Source organism: Cuculus canorus, chromosome 28 (genome assembly GCF_017976375.1).
Source record: "Cuculus canorus isolate bCucCan1 chromosome 28, bCucCan1.pri, whole genome shotgun sequence".
In the NCBI taxonomy this organism is placed as follows: Eukaryota; Metazoa; Chordata; class Aves; order Cuculiformes; family Cuculidae; genus Cuculus; species Cuculus canorus.
In genome coordinates this window covers 2,182,295-2,196,912 of record NC_071428.1, presented here as the reverse complement: position 1 = coordinate 2,196,912, position 14,618 = coordinate 2,182,295, and the positions used below count along the sequence as shown (strand labels likewise).

At 67.6% G+C, this 14,618-nt stretch overlaps 2 protein-coding genes across 5 annotated transcripts; both read left to right on the top strand.

Moving 5' to 3' along the window:
* The first annotated feature begins 3,738 nt into the window (after positions 1-3,738).
* Positions 3,739-7,597, top strand: UFC1 (ubiquitin-fold modifier conjugating enzyme 1). The gene is made up of 6 exons (XM_054051157.1): positions 3,739-3,898; positions 4,918-4,985; positions 6,464-6,527; positions 6,633-6,709; positions 6,804-6,894; positions 7,486-7,597. The coding sequence occupies exons 1-6, from the start codon at positions 3,776-3,778 to the stop codon at positions 7,555-7,557; spliced, it is 495 nt and encodes a 164-aa protein (XP_053907132.1). The 5' UTR covers positions 3,739-3,775; the 3' UTR covers positions 7,558-7,597.
* On the top strand, positions 6,811-14,469 carry USP21 (ubiquitin specific peptidase 21). Of its 4 annotated transcripts, none has more exons than XM_054051155.1 (14): positions 6,811-6,894; positions 9,582-9,638; positions 9,712-10,498; positions 11,299-11,358; positions 12,220-12,343; positions 12,430-12,541; positions 12,629-12,766; positions 12,859-12,923; positions 13,015-13,118; positions 13,233-13,319; positions 13,741-13,819; positions 13,909-14,016; positions 14,108-14,218; positions 14,298-14,469. In XM_054051155.1, the coding sequence occupies exons 3-14, from the start codon at positions 9,731-9,733 to the stop codon at positions 14,459-14,461; spliced, it is 1,920 nt and encodes a 639-aa protein (XP_053907130.1). In that variant the 5' UTR covers positions 6,811-6,894; positions 9,582-9,638; positions 9,712-9,730; the 3' UTR covers positions 14,462-14,469. The 4 variants fall into 4 exon arrangements, with proteins under 4 accessions (XP_053907130.1, XP_053907131.1, XP_053907128.1 ...); XM_054051156.1 differs by having other exon boundaries at positions 14,104-14,218; positions 14,298-14,453; XM_054051153.1 differs by having other exon boundaries at positions 13,909-14,218; positions 14,298-14,453.
* Positions 14,470-14,618: the final 149 nt, after the last annotated feature.

The window sequence follows — 14,618 nt, the reverse complement described above, 5'->3', positions numbered from 1 at the left end:
CTGTAGGCGCTGTGGGGCAGGGCTGTGGGGCAGACCCGGTGCTGTGGGTCTCTGTAGGCGCTGTGGGGCAGGGCTATGGGGCAGGGCTGTGGGGCAGAGCCGGCGCTATGGGGCAGGGCTGTGGGGCAGACCCGGTGCTGTGGGTCTCTGTAGGCGCTATGGGGCAGGGCTGTGGGGCAGGGCTGTGGGGCAGAGCCGGCGCTATGGGGCAGGGCTATGGGGCAGACCCGGTGCTGTGGGTCTCTGTAGGCGCTATGGGGCAGGGCTGTGGGGCAGGGCTGTGGGGCAGAGCCGGCGCTATGGGGCAGGGCTGTGGGGCAGACCCGGTGCTGTGGGTCTCTGTAGGCGCTATGGGGCAGGGCTGTGGGTCTCTGTAGGCGCTATGGGGCAGGGCTATGGGGCAGGGCTGTGGGGCAGAGCCGGCGCTATGGGGCAGGGCTGTGGGGCAGACCCGGTGCTGTGGGGCAGGGCTGTGGGGCAGGGCTGTGGGTCTCTGTAGGCGCTGTGGGGCAGGGCTGTGGGGCAGACCCGGTGCTGTGGGGCAGGGCTGTGGGTCCCTGTAGGCGCTGTGGGGCAGGGCTGTGGGTCCCTGTAGGCGCTGTGGGGCAGGGCTGTGGGGCAGACCCGGTGCTGTGGGGCAGGGCTGTGGGTCCCTGTAGGCGCTGTGGGGCAGGGCTGTGGGGCAGAGCCGGCGCTGTGGGGCAGGGCTGTGGGGCAGACCCAGTGCTGTGGGTCCTGACGCCGCCCCCCGGCACAGCCCCAGCCATGAAGCTGCCGGTGGCCGCCCTGGTGCTGGTGCTGTGCGCCGGGCGGCTCAGCGCCGCCATGGTGAGGCGCGAGGCCGAGGCCTCCCCGGCCGACCCTGAGGAGCCCATGGCGAAGCCCTTCCGAGCCCTGAGCGACTTCTTCACCAAAGAGCTCCCCGAGAAGCTGCAGGTGGAGCAGCTGCGGAGCCAGGCCGAGTACGGGGACCCGGGGACAGCGAGGGACGGGGGGACAGGGGGGACAGGGGGGACGTGGAGGACATGGAGGACATGGAGGACAGGGGGGACATGGGGATATGGGGGGACATGGGGGACGTGGGGGACGTGGGGGATGTGGGGGACATGGAGGACATGGGGGGACATGGGGATATGGGGGGACATGGGGGACGTGGGGGACGTGGGGGATGTGGGGGACATGGAGGACATGGGGGGACATGGGGGACGTGGGGGATGTGGGGGACATAGAGGACATGGAGGACATGGGGGGACATGGGGGATATGGGGGACAGGGGGGACATGGGGGATGTGGGGGACATGGGGGACATGGAGGACATGGAGGACATGGGGGGACGTGGGCGATGTGGGGGACATGGGGGGACATGGAGGACATAGGAGGACATGGAGGACATGGAGGACACGGGGGGACATGGGGGACATGGAGGACATGGGGGACATGGGGGGACGTGGGGGACATGGAGGACATGGGGACATGAGGGACACGGGGGGACATAGGAGGACATGGGGGGACATGGGGGGACACGGAGGTCATCTGTCTGGACTTCTGTAAAACCCTTGACGTGGTTCCCCCGAACCTCTCTAAAGTGGGGAGATGTGGGTCAATGGGGGCACTGTTGGGTGAGTGAGGCATGGGTTGAGTGGTGGCATTCAGAGAGCAGTGACCAACGGCTCCACGTCCGGATGGAGATCCGGGATCAGTGGTGGCCCTCAGGGGGGACCACCATCTTCATCAATGATATAAACAGTGAGATCGAGGGCCGATGCCACCGAGCTGAGGGTGCAGCTGTCACACCAGCAGGACAGGATGTGATCCAGAGGGAGCTGGACAGGCTGGAGAAGTGGGGCTGGAGACCCTCAGGAGGTTCAACCAGGCCAAGGGCAAGGTCCTACCCCTGGGTCGGGGCAATCCCTGGGTTCAATCCAGGATGGGGATGATGCGATGGAGAGCCCTGAGGAGAAGGACTTGGGGTGCTGGTCGAGGAGAAGCTCGACAGGAGCCACAACGTGCGCTCACAGCCCAGAAACCAACCGTGTCCTGGGCTGCATCCAGAGAAGCGCGGCCAGCAGGGAGGGAGGGGATTGTGCCCCTCTGCTCCTCTCTGGGGAGACCTCAGCGGGAGGATTGGGTCCAGTTCTGGAATCCTCAACAGAAGAAGGAGATGGAGCTGTTGGAACGGGTCCAGAGGAGGCTCCGAGGATGATCTGAGGGCTGGAGAACCTCTGTACGAGGACAGGCTGAGAGAGTTGGGGTTGTTCAGCCTGGAAAAGGCTCTGAGGAGACCTCAGAGTGACCTTCCAGTACCTGAAGGGGCTCCAAGAAAGCTGCGGAGGGGCTGTTCATAAAGGCTGTGGGGATGGGACGAGGGGGAACGGGGATAAACTGGAGAGGGGCAGAGTTAGACTGGACATGAGGAGGGATTTCTTCACCATGAGGGTGGTGAGGCCCTGGCCCAGGTTGCCCAGAGCAGTGGTGGCTGCCCCATCCCTGGAGGGGTTCCAGGCCAGGTTGGATGGGCTTTGGAGCCCCTGATCCCGTGGGAGGTGTCCCTGCCCATGGCAGGGGTGGAACTGGATGGGCTTTGAGGTCCCTTCCAACCCACCCCATCTGATGCTCCCCACCTCACCACCCGCTTCTCCTCAGGGTCTACCTGGACCGGGCCAACAAGCAGCTGATGCCATTGGCCCAGGAGCTGCAGAGCAACGTTCTCGGCTTCTTCTCATCACTATTGCGGCTGCCCAAGGGCGAGGAGCAGCCCTGAGCCCCCCCGGCCGCCCCCCGGCAATAAAGAATTGGAGCCACCGCTGTGTCCCTCGTGCTGGGGGGGACTGGGGAGAATGGGGGGACAGAGGGAATGGAGGGACTCGGGGGGAATGGGGTGGAAGGGGGACAATGGGGGGACTGGGGGGAACTGGGGGGAACTGGGAGGGATTGGGACAATGGGGGGAATGGAAGGAACTGGGAGGGATTGGGACAATGGGGGGAATGGAAGGAACTGGGAGGGATTGGGGCAATGGGGGGATGGAAGGAACTGGGAGGGATTGGGACAGTGGGGGGAATGGAGGGAACTGGGAGGGATTGGGACAATGGGGGAATGGAAGGAACTGGGAGGGATTGGGACAATGGGGGAATGGAAGGAACTGGGAGGGATTGGGACAATGGGGGGAATGGAGGGAACTGGGAGGGATTGGGACAATGGGGGAATGGAAGGAACTGGGAGGGATTGGGGCAATGGGGGGAATGGAAGGAACTGGGAGGGGTTGGGACAGTGGGGGGGAATGGAAGGAACTGGGAGGGATTGGGACAATGGGGGAATGGAAGGAACTGGGAGGGATTGGGACAGTGGGGGGAATGGAGGGAACTGGGAGGGATTGGGACAATGGGGGAATGGAAGGAACTGGGAGGGATTGGGACAATGGGGGGAACGGGGGACTGGAACAGGGGAGACTGGGGGGACGATGGGAGGACTGGGGGAATGGGCGTGAACGGGGGAATGGGGGCAGTGGGGGCTGGAGGCACTGGGACAACGAGAGGGACGAGGGGGACGGGGGTTGAAAGAGGATAACGGCGCCCCCGCGGCAGCAACAGCTGAGACCGGACAAACTCATGGCCGCCAGCACTAAAGATGGCGGCGCGGGAGAGGGGGGGAGGTGCGGTGTCGCCCCCCCCCCCCCTTGCCCGTAGTAAAGATGGCGCCGCCTCTTTCGTCTACCCGCCGCGCCCCAAAGCAAGATGGCGGCGCGGTCGCTCGCCGTGACGTCACTTCCGCGCGGCGATGGCGGAGGAGGCGGCGCGGCGGGCGGTGGCGGCGCTGCCGCTGCTGCGGGAGTCCGCGGGGCCGCGGGACCGCGAGGGCTGGGCGGCGCGGCTCAAGGAGGAGTACCGGGCGCTCATACAGGTGCCGCCGCCCGGACACCCTGGGGCCTCCGGTTCCGTCACTTTTTCCCCCGGTTCCTCCCCTCTTCACTCCGTTTCCCCCCTCCGTTTCCTCCACGGTTTCCCTGCACGTTTTCCCTTCTCCGTTTCTCTCCGGTTTCTCTCTGGTTCCCCCCCCCCCGGTTCCCCCCTCCCGGTTCCTCTCCGGTTATCCCCCCCCCCGGTTCCTCTCCGGTTCCCCCCCCCCGGTTCCTCTCCGGTTATCCCCCCCCGGTTCCTCTCCGGTTATCCCCCCCCGGTTCCTCTCCGGTTATCCCCCCCCGGTTCCTCTCCGGTTATCCCCCCCCGGTTCCTCCCCGGTTATCCCCCCCCGGTTCCTCTCCGGTTATCCCCCCCGGTTCCTCTCCGGTTATCCCCTCCTGGTTTCTCTCCGGTTCCCCCCCCCCCCCGGTTCCTCTCCGGTTTCCCCCCCCGGTTCCTCTCCGGCTCCCCCCCCCCGGTTCCTCTCCGGTGATCCCCTCCCCCCGGTTCCTCTCCGGTGATCCCCTCCCCCCGGTTCCTCTCCGGTTATCCCCCCCCGGTTCCTCTCCGGCTCCCCCCCCCCGGTTCCTCTCCGGCTCCCCCCCCCCGGTTCCTCTCCGGTTCCTCCTCCCCCCGGTTCCTCTCCGGTTCCCCCCCCTCCCGGTTCCTCTCCGGTTCCCCCCCCCCCCGGTTCCTCTCCGGTTATCCCCCCCCGGTTCCTCCCCGGTTTCCCCCCCCCCAGTTCCTCCCCTCCCCCCGGTTTCCCCTCCCGGTTTCCCTCCCTCCGTTTCCCTCCCGGTTCCTTTCGCCATTTCCCTTCCCGTTTCCCTCCCGGTTTCCCCCCTTTTCCTTTCCCTTTTCCTCCCCTTTCCCTTCACGGTTTTCCCCCCCGTTTCATTCCTCTTCCTCCCTTTTACCCCTCTCTCCGGTTCTCTCCTCCCCCCCTGGTTCTTCCCCCCCCCCCCCCCCGTTCTCCCCCCCCCCGGTTCTCCCCCCTCACCCCCTTTTTTCCCCCCTCAGTACGTGGAGAACAACAAACGCGCCGATAACGACTGGTTCCGCCTGGAGTCCAACACTGAGGGGACCCGGTGGGTGGGTGGGGGTCCCAGCCTTTTTGGGGGGGTCCCAGTCCTGGGGGGGGGGGGGGGAGAGACTAGAGTTGGGGGTTCCCAGCCCTGGGATTTGGGGGGGGGGGGGTGTCCTGGTCTGAGGAGGGGGTGATTCTGGGATTTGGGGGGGTTCTGGGGTGGGGGGGGGTCTGTGTCTGAGGAGGGGGTGATTCTGGGATTGGGGGGGGTCTGGGGTGGGGGGGGTCTGTGTCTGAGGAGGGGGTGATTCTGGGATTGGGGGGGTTCTGGGGTGGGGGGGGTCTCTGTCTGAGGAGGGGGTGATTCTGGGATTGGGGGGGTCTGGGGTGGGGGGGGTCTCTGTGTGAGGAGGGGGTGATTCTGGGATTGGGGGGGTCTGGGGTGGGGGGGGTCTCTGTGTGAGGAGGGGGTGATTCTGGGATTTGGGGAGTTCTGGGGTGGGGGGGTCTGTGTCTGAGGAGGGGGTGATTCTGGGATTTGGGGGGTTCTGGGGTGGGGGGGGTCTCTGTGTGAGGAGGGGGTGATTCTGGGATTGGGGGGTTCTGGGGTGGGGGGGTCTGTGTCTGAGGAGGGGGTGATCCTGGGATTGGGGGGGGGTTCTGGGGTGGGGGGTGTCTTTGTGTGAGGAGGGGGTGATTCTGGGATTGGGGGATCCTGGTCTGACAAGGGGGGGTCCCACACTTTGGGAGGGGGGGAGGTGAGAGGGGGGCAGGGGGTGCTGGACCCCCCCCCAAAGCCCCAGGAGGTGCTGCCCCCCCCCCCCCAATTGCTGCTGCCCCCCAATAAACTGTTCAGCCCCCGCATTGCCCCTGTCTGTGCTTTGGGGGGGGGTCCCAGCCCTCAGCCTTTGGGGGGGGGGGTCCTGCACCCCATTTTCTGCCTGGGGGGTGTCCCAGCCCCTGGGGGCGGGGTGTGGAGTGTCTCAGCCCCAGGGTGGGGGTCTCAGTCCCCCCTAACTGCCCTGGGGGGGTCTAAGCAGCCTCAGCCCTTGGGGGGGGGGGGTTTATGGGATTTGGGGGGGGGGGGGTGGTCTGAGGCAGGGGGAATCTGGGATTGGGGGGGGTACTGGTCTGATGGGGATCCCAGCCTTGGGATTGGGGGGGGGGGCAGGTCTTAGTCTGGGGGGGGGCAGGTCTCAGTCTGGGGGGGTGCCTGGGATTGGGGGGGGTCCCAGCCTTGGGACTGGGGGTTTGGGGGGCAGGTCTCAGTCTGGGGGGGTGCCTGGGATTTTGGGGGGTCCCAGCGCTGGGATTGGGGGGGGGCAGGTCTCAGTCTGGGGGGTGCCTGGTGTTTGGGGGGGTCCCAGACTGAGGGGGGGGGGGCCCAGCTTTGGGATTGGGGGGGGCAGGTTTCAGTCTGGGGGGGTGCCTGGGGTTTGGGGGGGGGCCCAGCTTTGGGATTGGGGGGGGCAGGTTTCAGTCTGGGGGGGTGCCTGGGGTTTGGGGGGGTCCCAGACTGAGGGGGGGTCCCGGTTGCAGGTGGTTCGGGAGGTGTTGGTACATCCACGAGCTGCTCAAGTACGAGTTCGCCATCGAGTTTGATGTGAGTGAGGGGAGTTTGGAGGAAGTTGGGGGGCAGCCGGGGGGGGGGGTGGGGGACGGGATGGGACACTGACCCCCCCCCACATGCTTTTTCCCCCCCTCCCAGATCCCGGTGACCTATCCCGGCACTGCCCCCGAGATCGCGATACCGGAGCTGGACGGAAAGACCGCCAAGATGTACAGGTGGGGGGCGGGCAGAGGGTTTTGGGGGGGCAGGGGGTTTGGGGGGGGCTTCTTGCCCCGACGGGGGGTCCTGATGGCTCCTTTCCCCCCCCAGGGGTGGACGGATCTGCCTCAGTGACCACTTCAAGCCCCTCTGGGCCAGGAATGTCCCCAAATTTGGGTTGGCGCACCTGATGGCACTGGGGGTGAGTGGGGGGGGGGGGGTCCTTTGGGGGGACAGGGGGTTTTCTGGGGGGGGGGGGCTCTTGCAGGGTTGGGGCTCTCCATGGAGTTGGGGAGGTGGGGGTGTCCCTGTGGAGTGAGACTGGGTGATCCCTATGGGTCTGGGGGGGCTCCCCCTGCGGGGTTGTGGGGGACCCTTATGGGTCTGGGGTCTCTCTTATGGGTCGGGGGGGGGGTCTCTATGGGTCTGGGGTCTCCCCCTGTGGGTTGGGGTGTCCTTGTGGGGTCTCCCCCCATGGCTTTAGGGTCTTCCCTATGGGTCTGGAGGATCCCTGTGGGTCTGGGGTCCCCCCTATGGGTCTGGGGTGTCCTTGTGGGGGCTCCCCATGTGGGGTTGTGGGCTCCCCTATGGGTCTGGGGGCTCCCCTATGGGTCTGGGGTCTCTCCTATGGGTCTGGGGTCCCCCTTATGGGTCTGGGGTGTCCTTGTGGGGGCTCCCCATGTGGGGTTGTGGGCTCCCCAATGGGTCTGGGGTCTCCCCAATGGGTCTGGGGTCCCCCCATGGGTCTGGCCCCCCCGTGGGTCTGGGGTCGGTGCTGACCCCCCCCCCCCAGCTGGGCCCCTGGCTGGCAGTTGAGGTTCCGGACCTGGTGACCAAAGGGCTCATCCAACACAAGGAGAAATGAGGGGGGGGGGCCGGGGGGGGCCGGACAGGGGGTGCTGGACCCCCCCCACCCCCGCCTGAGCCCCAGGAGGCGCTGTCCCCCCCCCCGCCCCCATCATTGCTGCCCCCCAATAAACTGTTAACCCCCACATCGCCCCCATCTGTGCTTTGGGGGGGGATCCTGGACCCCTTGGCGGGGGGGGGGGGGGGCCCACCCCGTGGTGGGGGGTCCTGGACCCAATCATCTGCTTGACGGGGGGGTCCCAGCCCCTGGGGGGGGTCCTGGCCCCTGCTTTCTGCTGGGGGGGGTCTCACTCCCCTTCTGCTGCCCTGGGGGGGGGTGATCCTGCCCCCCTCCCTGCTGCTTAAGGGGGGGGGGTTCCAGGCTCCCTTTATGGGGGACGCGGCCCCTTTAACGGGGGGGGTGGGGTGGTCCAGGCTCCCTTTATGGGGGACGCGACCCCTTTAAGGGGAGGGGGGGGAGGTTGGGACTGACGCCGCGCGGTTTCCGTGGCGACGCGTCGCGTCAGGCGGGGGCGGAGTCGCGCATGCGCGGGGCGGGAGGGGCAGCAAAGATGGCGGCGGGCGCTGCGGGAGGCGTTGCCATGGCGGCCGGCGGGAGGTGCTGGGAGGGGGGGCGGGGGGGGGGGAGCGCAGAAGAGACCCCCTCTATCCCCGGGAACCGGGGGGAGAGGGGCAGAGATTTGCCTCTCCATACCCGGGAACGGGGCAGGGGAGAACAGGGCCGAGGCGGGGGGGACAGAGGGCCTGGGGGGGGGGGGGCATAGGGGCTAGAGGGGAGGTGGGACTGTGGGGACACAGGCCGGAGGGGGGGGCAGGGCTGGAGGGGGACACGGGGGGACAAGGACAGGGGCTGGGGGGGGTGGGACTGGGGGAAGGGGAGATGGAATGGGGTCAAGGCCTGGAGGGAGGGAGGGACATAGGGCTGAGGGGGATATGGGGACTGAGGGGGACAGAGGCTCGACTAGGGGGAACTGGGGGGGCAAGGACAGAGCCTGGGGAGGGGGGACATAGGGGCTGAGGGGGCAAGGACAGGGCCTGAGGGGGGGCACGGCGGAGGAGGGGACTGGGAGGGCACAGGGCATGGGGAGGGGGGGACACAGACACAGGGTTGGGGGGGACAAGGATGGGGATGGGGATGGGGATGGGGGGGGGCTATGGAGGTGGGGGTGGACAGACCCCGGGGAGGGGTGACAAGGATGGGGACTGGAGAGGGACAGAGCCGGGGAGGGGGGGGGACACAGGACTGTGGGGGGAAGGACAGGGGCTGGGACTGGGGGGACACAGGGCTGGGGAGACAAGGACTGGGGAGAGACAGTGTCTGGGGAGGGGGGGGACAGGACTGGTGGGGAAGGATGGGGGCTACGGGGGACAGAGCCGGGGGAGGGGGGGCACAGGGACTGTGGGGACACAGTGCTGAGGACGGGAATGACAAGGACAGGGGCTGGCGGGACACAGGGCCTTGAGGGGCGTTGGGAGGGGGGGCAAGGACAGGACATGGGGGGCAACAGGACTGTGGGGAGGGGGACCAGAGTGGGGCCAGGGCTGGGGTGGGGGGCAAGGACAGAACCTTTGGTGGGTTGAGAGGGAAAGGACAGGGCCTGGGGGGTGGGATGAGGCTGGGGGGGGCCAGGGGCTGGGGGGGAAGGGATGGGACTGTGGGGACACAGGGATGAGGGGGGACGCAGGGCCTGGGGGGACAGGGACGGGTACAGGCAAGGGGTGAGGTGAGCCGGGGGACACTGAGACTGGGAAGGGGACAGGGACAGCACTCGGGGCCTTCGCCAAAGCCAGACCCACCCCATGGGGCCTTTGCTCCAGCTGAGAGCTCGGGGCTGGGCCCAGGCCACGGCGGCACCGCGGCCATCGTCCCCTCGTGCAGCGCCATCCCTTGTTGCCAGAGCCTGGCCAGAGGGTGCCCAGTAGGACACAGTCCCCGCCGAGCCGGTGTTCTGGCGCAGCCGGAGCAGGCGGCACCGAGAAGGCTGTTCCCTGTGGTGCTGAGCGTCTCTCCTTGTTCCGCAGGGCTCCGGCCGCCGGTACTCTCTGACTGGCCGCTCGCCGCCGGGGCCTGTGAGAGAGGTGGGTGCTCGCCCCGCTGCCCCCGCGCCCTGTCCCGGCACCGCCGCCATCAGCCCATTGCCTCTTCCCGCAGGCTCCCGGCCGTCCCCGCCATGCCGCAGGCGTCGGAGCACCGCCTTGGCCGTGCCAGGGACCACGGCGTCGTCACCTCGCAGCCCAAGGCTGCCGCCAAGCTGCCCAGCGGGCACCGGGCCCTCAGCCAGGAGCGCCACGCGGCCGCCCTGGCCGCCGCCGCCACCAACGGCCTCTCCCCGGCACCCAAGCTCCGGTTGCTGCCGCCGCGGCCCGGCACACTGGATGACCGCGGCAAGAAGTTGGAGCTGGATCGCGGCCGGGCCTCGAAGCGCTCGGAGGCTCTGCGCGGTGCTGCGGGCCGGCGCGGGCCGGTGAAGGCGGATCATGCCGTGCGGGTGCCCGGTTCGCCACAGGCAGGCGCCGTGCCGGGCAGCGCTTCTTTCTCCCTGCCCGCCGGGGCCTCGCTGGCCGGGCGCGAGGCAGAACGCCGGCGGAGCAACCTGGCCCGCTCCAAATCCATCAGCATCGGGGACCTGAGCCAAGGCGGTGGCGGCCGCCCTGAGGACGTGGCGGCGGTGCTGAGCCGGCTGGTGCTGAGGGACTGCGGCCACCAGCTGAGCGCCGGCTCGCTGGCGCTCCGGAGGAGCTCCTCGCTCCGCAGGGTCAACGTCTCGCCAGGGCTGGATGGGAAGCCGGCTGCCCCGCTGCTCTCCGTCCGGCCCGAGGGCTGCGCGAGGACTCGAACCGACCCCCTGTGCACCCACAGCCCCGGCGTCCCGGCACCCGGCAGCCCTCCTCGCGGCAGAGCCCCGGCACCCGGCAGGACCGAGGAGAAGGCGGCAGCCGTAAGCGCCACAGGCTTTCTCCTGGCCTGGAGCAGGCGGGGGTCCCGCTCTCACCTCTCCCGGGACCCGTGCCACGGAAAGCCCGGTCCCCTCGGCTCCGGGGGTGCCCGTTTCCGCATCCGCCGGCTCCCGGCAGCGCAGCCGCCCTGTCCTCCGCTCACCCTGACCCACGTGTGGGGATTAAGTGCCCTGAAAGCCCGGGAAGGAGCCCATGGCATCACTGCCGAGGATGCAGCTCCGCGGTGCCGTCCCCCATTGTCCCCCATTGTCCCCACCGTGCCGCCCGGCTCCCTGCACGCTATCCGCACCCCGGGGTGCGGTGTGGGGCACGCGGCCGTGTTTGCCAGTGTTCTGTGGGCGCCCACTCTCCCCGAGGTGGCTCTCCCGCTAATTAATACCTCCGGGATGAGCCTCTAGCAAGGCCCAGAATAGCCAGGGGAAATCGGATCAGCTAATGAGCTGTGGCTTAGGGAGGCAGAGGGGCTCGGTGACACCAGAGACTCAGTCCTGGTGACACCGGAGCCACGGTGCCAGTGCCGGAGCGATGCCGGGGCTGCAGGCAGCCACGCTGGTGGAGCTGCCGCGGAAGCTGCACCGCACGCTGCTCGGCAAAGGCCGCGGTGCCGACATCTCCGAGTCGGTGGTGCACTCGGCCGTCATGGGGCTGCTGCTCGTCGGCAGCGAGGTGACGCCTCGGCGGCCGCGCTGTCTGTCCGTCCATCCGCAGGGGAGCCCAGGGGCAGCCGGGGGGGTTCGCTGCCACGGACGGGGCTCATGCCTGTCCTTTTGTGTCCCCACAGACCCATCACACGCTGCTGCTCGGCTCCGGCCACGTCGGCCTCAGGAACCTGGGCAACACGGTAAGCACCCGCGGTCCTCTGTCCCCGTGTCTGGGTGTCACCTGTCCCTGTATCCCCATGTTCCTGTGTTGTCCTTACATCCCCATGTCCTTGTGTCCCCATGTCCTTGTGTCCCCATGTCTCTCTGTTGCCGTGTCCTTATATCCCTGTGCCCTTGCATCCCCATGTCTCCGTGTCTCTATATCCCTGTGCCTCTGTGTCCCTGCGTCCCTATATCCCTGTGTCCCTGTGCCTCCACGTCCCTGCATCCCTATATCCCTGTGTCCCTGTGCCTCCACGTCCCTGCGTCCCTGTGTCCCTGTGTCCCCATGTCTCTATATCCCTGTCTCCGTGTCCCTATATCCTTGTGTTCTTGCATCCCTATGTCCCTGTGCCTCCATGTCCCTGCGTCCCTATATCCCTGTGTCCCTGTGCCTCCATGTCCCTGCGTCCCTATATCCCTGCGTCCCTATATCCCTGTGTCCCGATGTCTCTGTGTCCCCATGTCTGTGTGTCCCCATGTCTCTGTGTCCCTGTGTCTTCATGTCTCCATCTCTCTATATTGCTGTGTCCCCGTGTCCCCATGTTCCTGTGACACTATGTCCCTATATCCCAGTGTCGTTGCGTCCCCGTGTCCATTTATCCCTGTGTCTCTGTGTCTCCGTATCCCCATGTCCCCGTCTCCCAGTGTCCCCCTGTCCCCGTATCCCCCTGGTCCCTCTCTCCAGGGTCACTCAGGGTCCCCCGGTGCCGCAGCGGCCGTTTCCGAGCGTCTCCCCTCACCCGGATCCTCCACGGCTCCTCTGGATCCCCGCAGAGCCTCCGGGGACGGCAAGGGGACAGCGGGGACCGTTCCAAGCCCCGGTGTCCCCTCTCCCACAGTGCTTCATGAACGCTGTGCTGCAGTGCCTGAGCAGCACCAAACCGCTGCGGGATTACTGCCTGCGCCGCGACTTCCAGCAGGAGCAGCCGCCCGGTTCCCGTGCGCCGCAGGAGCTCACCGAAGGTGGGACGGGACCCCCCCCCCACCTCTAATCCCCCCTCCCAGCCCTTATGCAACCGCGCCGGCGCTGACCCCCGCGCCTCCTGCAGCCTTCGCCGACGTCATCGCCGCCCTCTGGCACCCGGATTCCTCCGAGCCCGTCAACCCCACGCACTTCAAGGCCGTGTTCCAGAAATATGTCCCTTCCTTCACCGGGTACAGGTGAGGCTTCGTCGGCAGAACCGGAGGCCTCGGCAGAACCGAGGTCTGGAGGTGTCGGGAGCGATGGTTCCCTCCCTCTCTCCGCAGCCAGCAGGACGCGCAGGAATTCCTCAAGTTCTTCATGGACCGGCTGCACGTGGAGATCAACCGGAAAGGCCGCAGGACCCCCAGCATCCTCTCAGACGCGCGGCGGACCCCGGCCTTGGAGGACCCCGAGACGCTGAGGTGAGGGGTGGGAGTCCTGGAGGAGGGGGGGGAATCACATCCGAGTGATGGGATCACATCCTGGTGACGATGACGCATCCTCCGTTCCGCAGCGACGAGGAACGCGCCAACCAGATGTGGAAGCGCTACCTGGAGCGGGAGGACAGCAAGATCGTGGGTGAGCGCTGAGGGGTGGGGGCGGCTCCCTGGGACCCCCGCAGCCCTTGGGGTGCTGGTCTTTGCCCCCCTCATCCTGCCTTTGCCCCTAGATCTCTTCGTGGGGCAGCTGAAGAGTTGCCTCAAGTGCCAGGCCTGCGGCTACCGCTCCACCACCTTCGAGGTCTTCTGCGATCTCTCCCTGCCCATCCCAAAGGTAGGGATGAGGCAGAGCCCCCCCTGTGCCTCCTGGTCACCCCCAAATCCCCCAGTCACCCCCAAAGTCCCCTGGTTCCTGCCAGCCCCCTCCCTGACTCTTCTCCCCCTGCAGAAGAGCTTTGCCGGCGGCAAGGTCTCGCTCCACGACTGCTTCAGCCTCTTCACCAAAGAAGAGGAGCTGGACTCGGAGAACGCCCCGGTGAGAGGCCAGGGCTGGGGCTCCGTGCGCCCGGTTTGGTGCCCCTGAGGTGGCACCTGTGTCTCGTACCCCCGGTTTGGTGCCCCTGAGGTGGCACCTGTGTCTCGGTGTCCCCAATTTGGTGCTCCTGATGTGGCACCTGTGTCTCGGTACCCCCGATTTGGTGCCCCTGAGGTGGCACCTGTGTCTCGGTACCCCCGATTTGGTGCCCCTGAGGTGGCACCTGTGTCTCGGTGTCCCCGGTTTGGTGCCCCTGATGTGGCACCTGTGTCTCGGTGTCCCCGATTTGGTGCCCCTGAGGTGGCACCTGTGTCTCGGTGTCCCCGGTTTGGTGCCCCTGATGTGGCACCTGTGTCTCGGTACCCCCGGTTTGGTGCCCACCGCTCAGAGCTGCCTCTCACCGTCACCACACCACCGGCAGGTCTGCGACAAGTGCCGGCAGCGGACGCGGAGCACGAAGAAGCTGACCATCCAGCGCTTCCCTCGCATCTTGGTGCTCCGTATCCTTCAGGAACGGGCGGGTGGGAGGCCGGGGCGGAGGCCGGGGCCTGGCGGTGAGGCCGGGGGCCGTTTTCTTAACTCCACCCAGACCTGAACCGGTTTTCCACCACGCGCTACTCCATCAAGAAGTGCTCGGTCTTCGTGGACTTCCCATTGCAGCAGCTCAACCTGCGGGAATTCGCCAGCGAGAAGGCGGGTGAGCCGTGGCGGGGGGCGCGCGGGGGGAACGGGTGGCAGCTCCCGCCACCCCCAGGGCAGCGTCCAGCCCGGCCTCCCGCCGCAGGCAGCCCCGTCTACAGCCTCTACGCCCTCTGCAACCACTCGGGCAGCGTCCACTACGGCCACTACACCGCCTTCTGCCGCGACGCCGCCGGCTGGCGCCTCTACAACGACTCCCGGTAGGTGCCCCCAAGCCCCGCGACGCCACCCACGGCCCCGCAGCCCCCTCGGAGCCGAGGGCTGAGGGTGCTGCCGCAGCGTCTCGCCCATCAGCGAGAACCAAGTCCCGTCCAGCGAGGGTTACGTCCTCTTCTACGAGCTGGAGGAGCCGCCGGGACGCCGGCCCTGAGCGCCCCCGGCCCCGCCGCGGGACCCCCCCCCCACCCCCGGGCCCCGCTGCCCTCGGCCGCCTTTGTCAATAAATTTACTAAAAAAAACCCAAAAAGCTGTAGTTTTGGGGGGTGAAGGGGAGGGGGTGTGGTTGGGGGGCGGGGCTGAGGAGAGGGGGCGGGGCGCTAAGGGGCGGAGCGCATACATTTGGGCGTGGCCTCGTAGCGCAGCCAATCAGTATATCCGTCT

Coding starts and splice junctions, on each gene's coding strand:
- UFC1 (XM_054051157.1), top strand. CDS start 3,776: ATGGCGGAGGAGGCGGCGCGGCGGGCGGTGGCGGCGCTGCCGCTGCTG. Junction 3,899..4,917: donor AGTACCGGGCGCTCATACAG/GTGCCGCCGCCC, acceptor TTCCCCCCTCAG/TACGTGGAGAACAACAAACG. Junction 6,528..6,632: donor AGTTCGCCATCGAGTTTGAT/GTGAGTGAGGGG, acceptor CCCCCCTCCCAG/ATCCCGGTGACCTATCCCGG.
- USP21 (XM_054051153.1), top strand. CDS start 9,731: ATGCCGCAGGCGTCGGAGCACCGCCTTGGCCGTGCCAGGGACCACGGC. Junction 11,359..12,219: donor TCAGGAACCTGGGCAACACG/GTAAGCACCCGC, acceptor CCTCTCCCACAG/TGCTTCATGAACGCTGTGCT. Junction 13,119..13,232: donor TCTCCCTGCCCATCCCAAAG/GTAGGGATGAGG, acceptor CTCCCCCTGCAG/AAGAGCTTTGCCGGCGGCAA.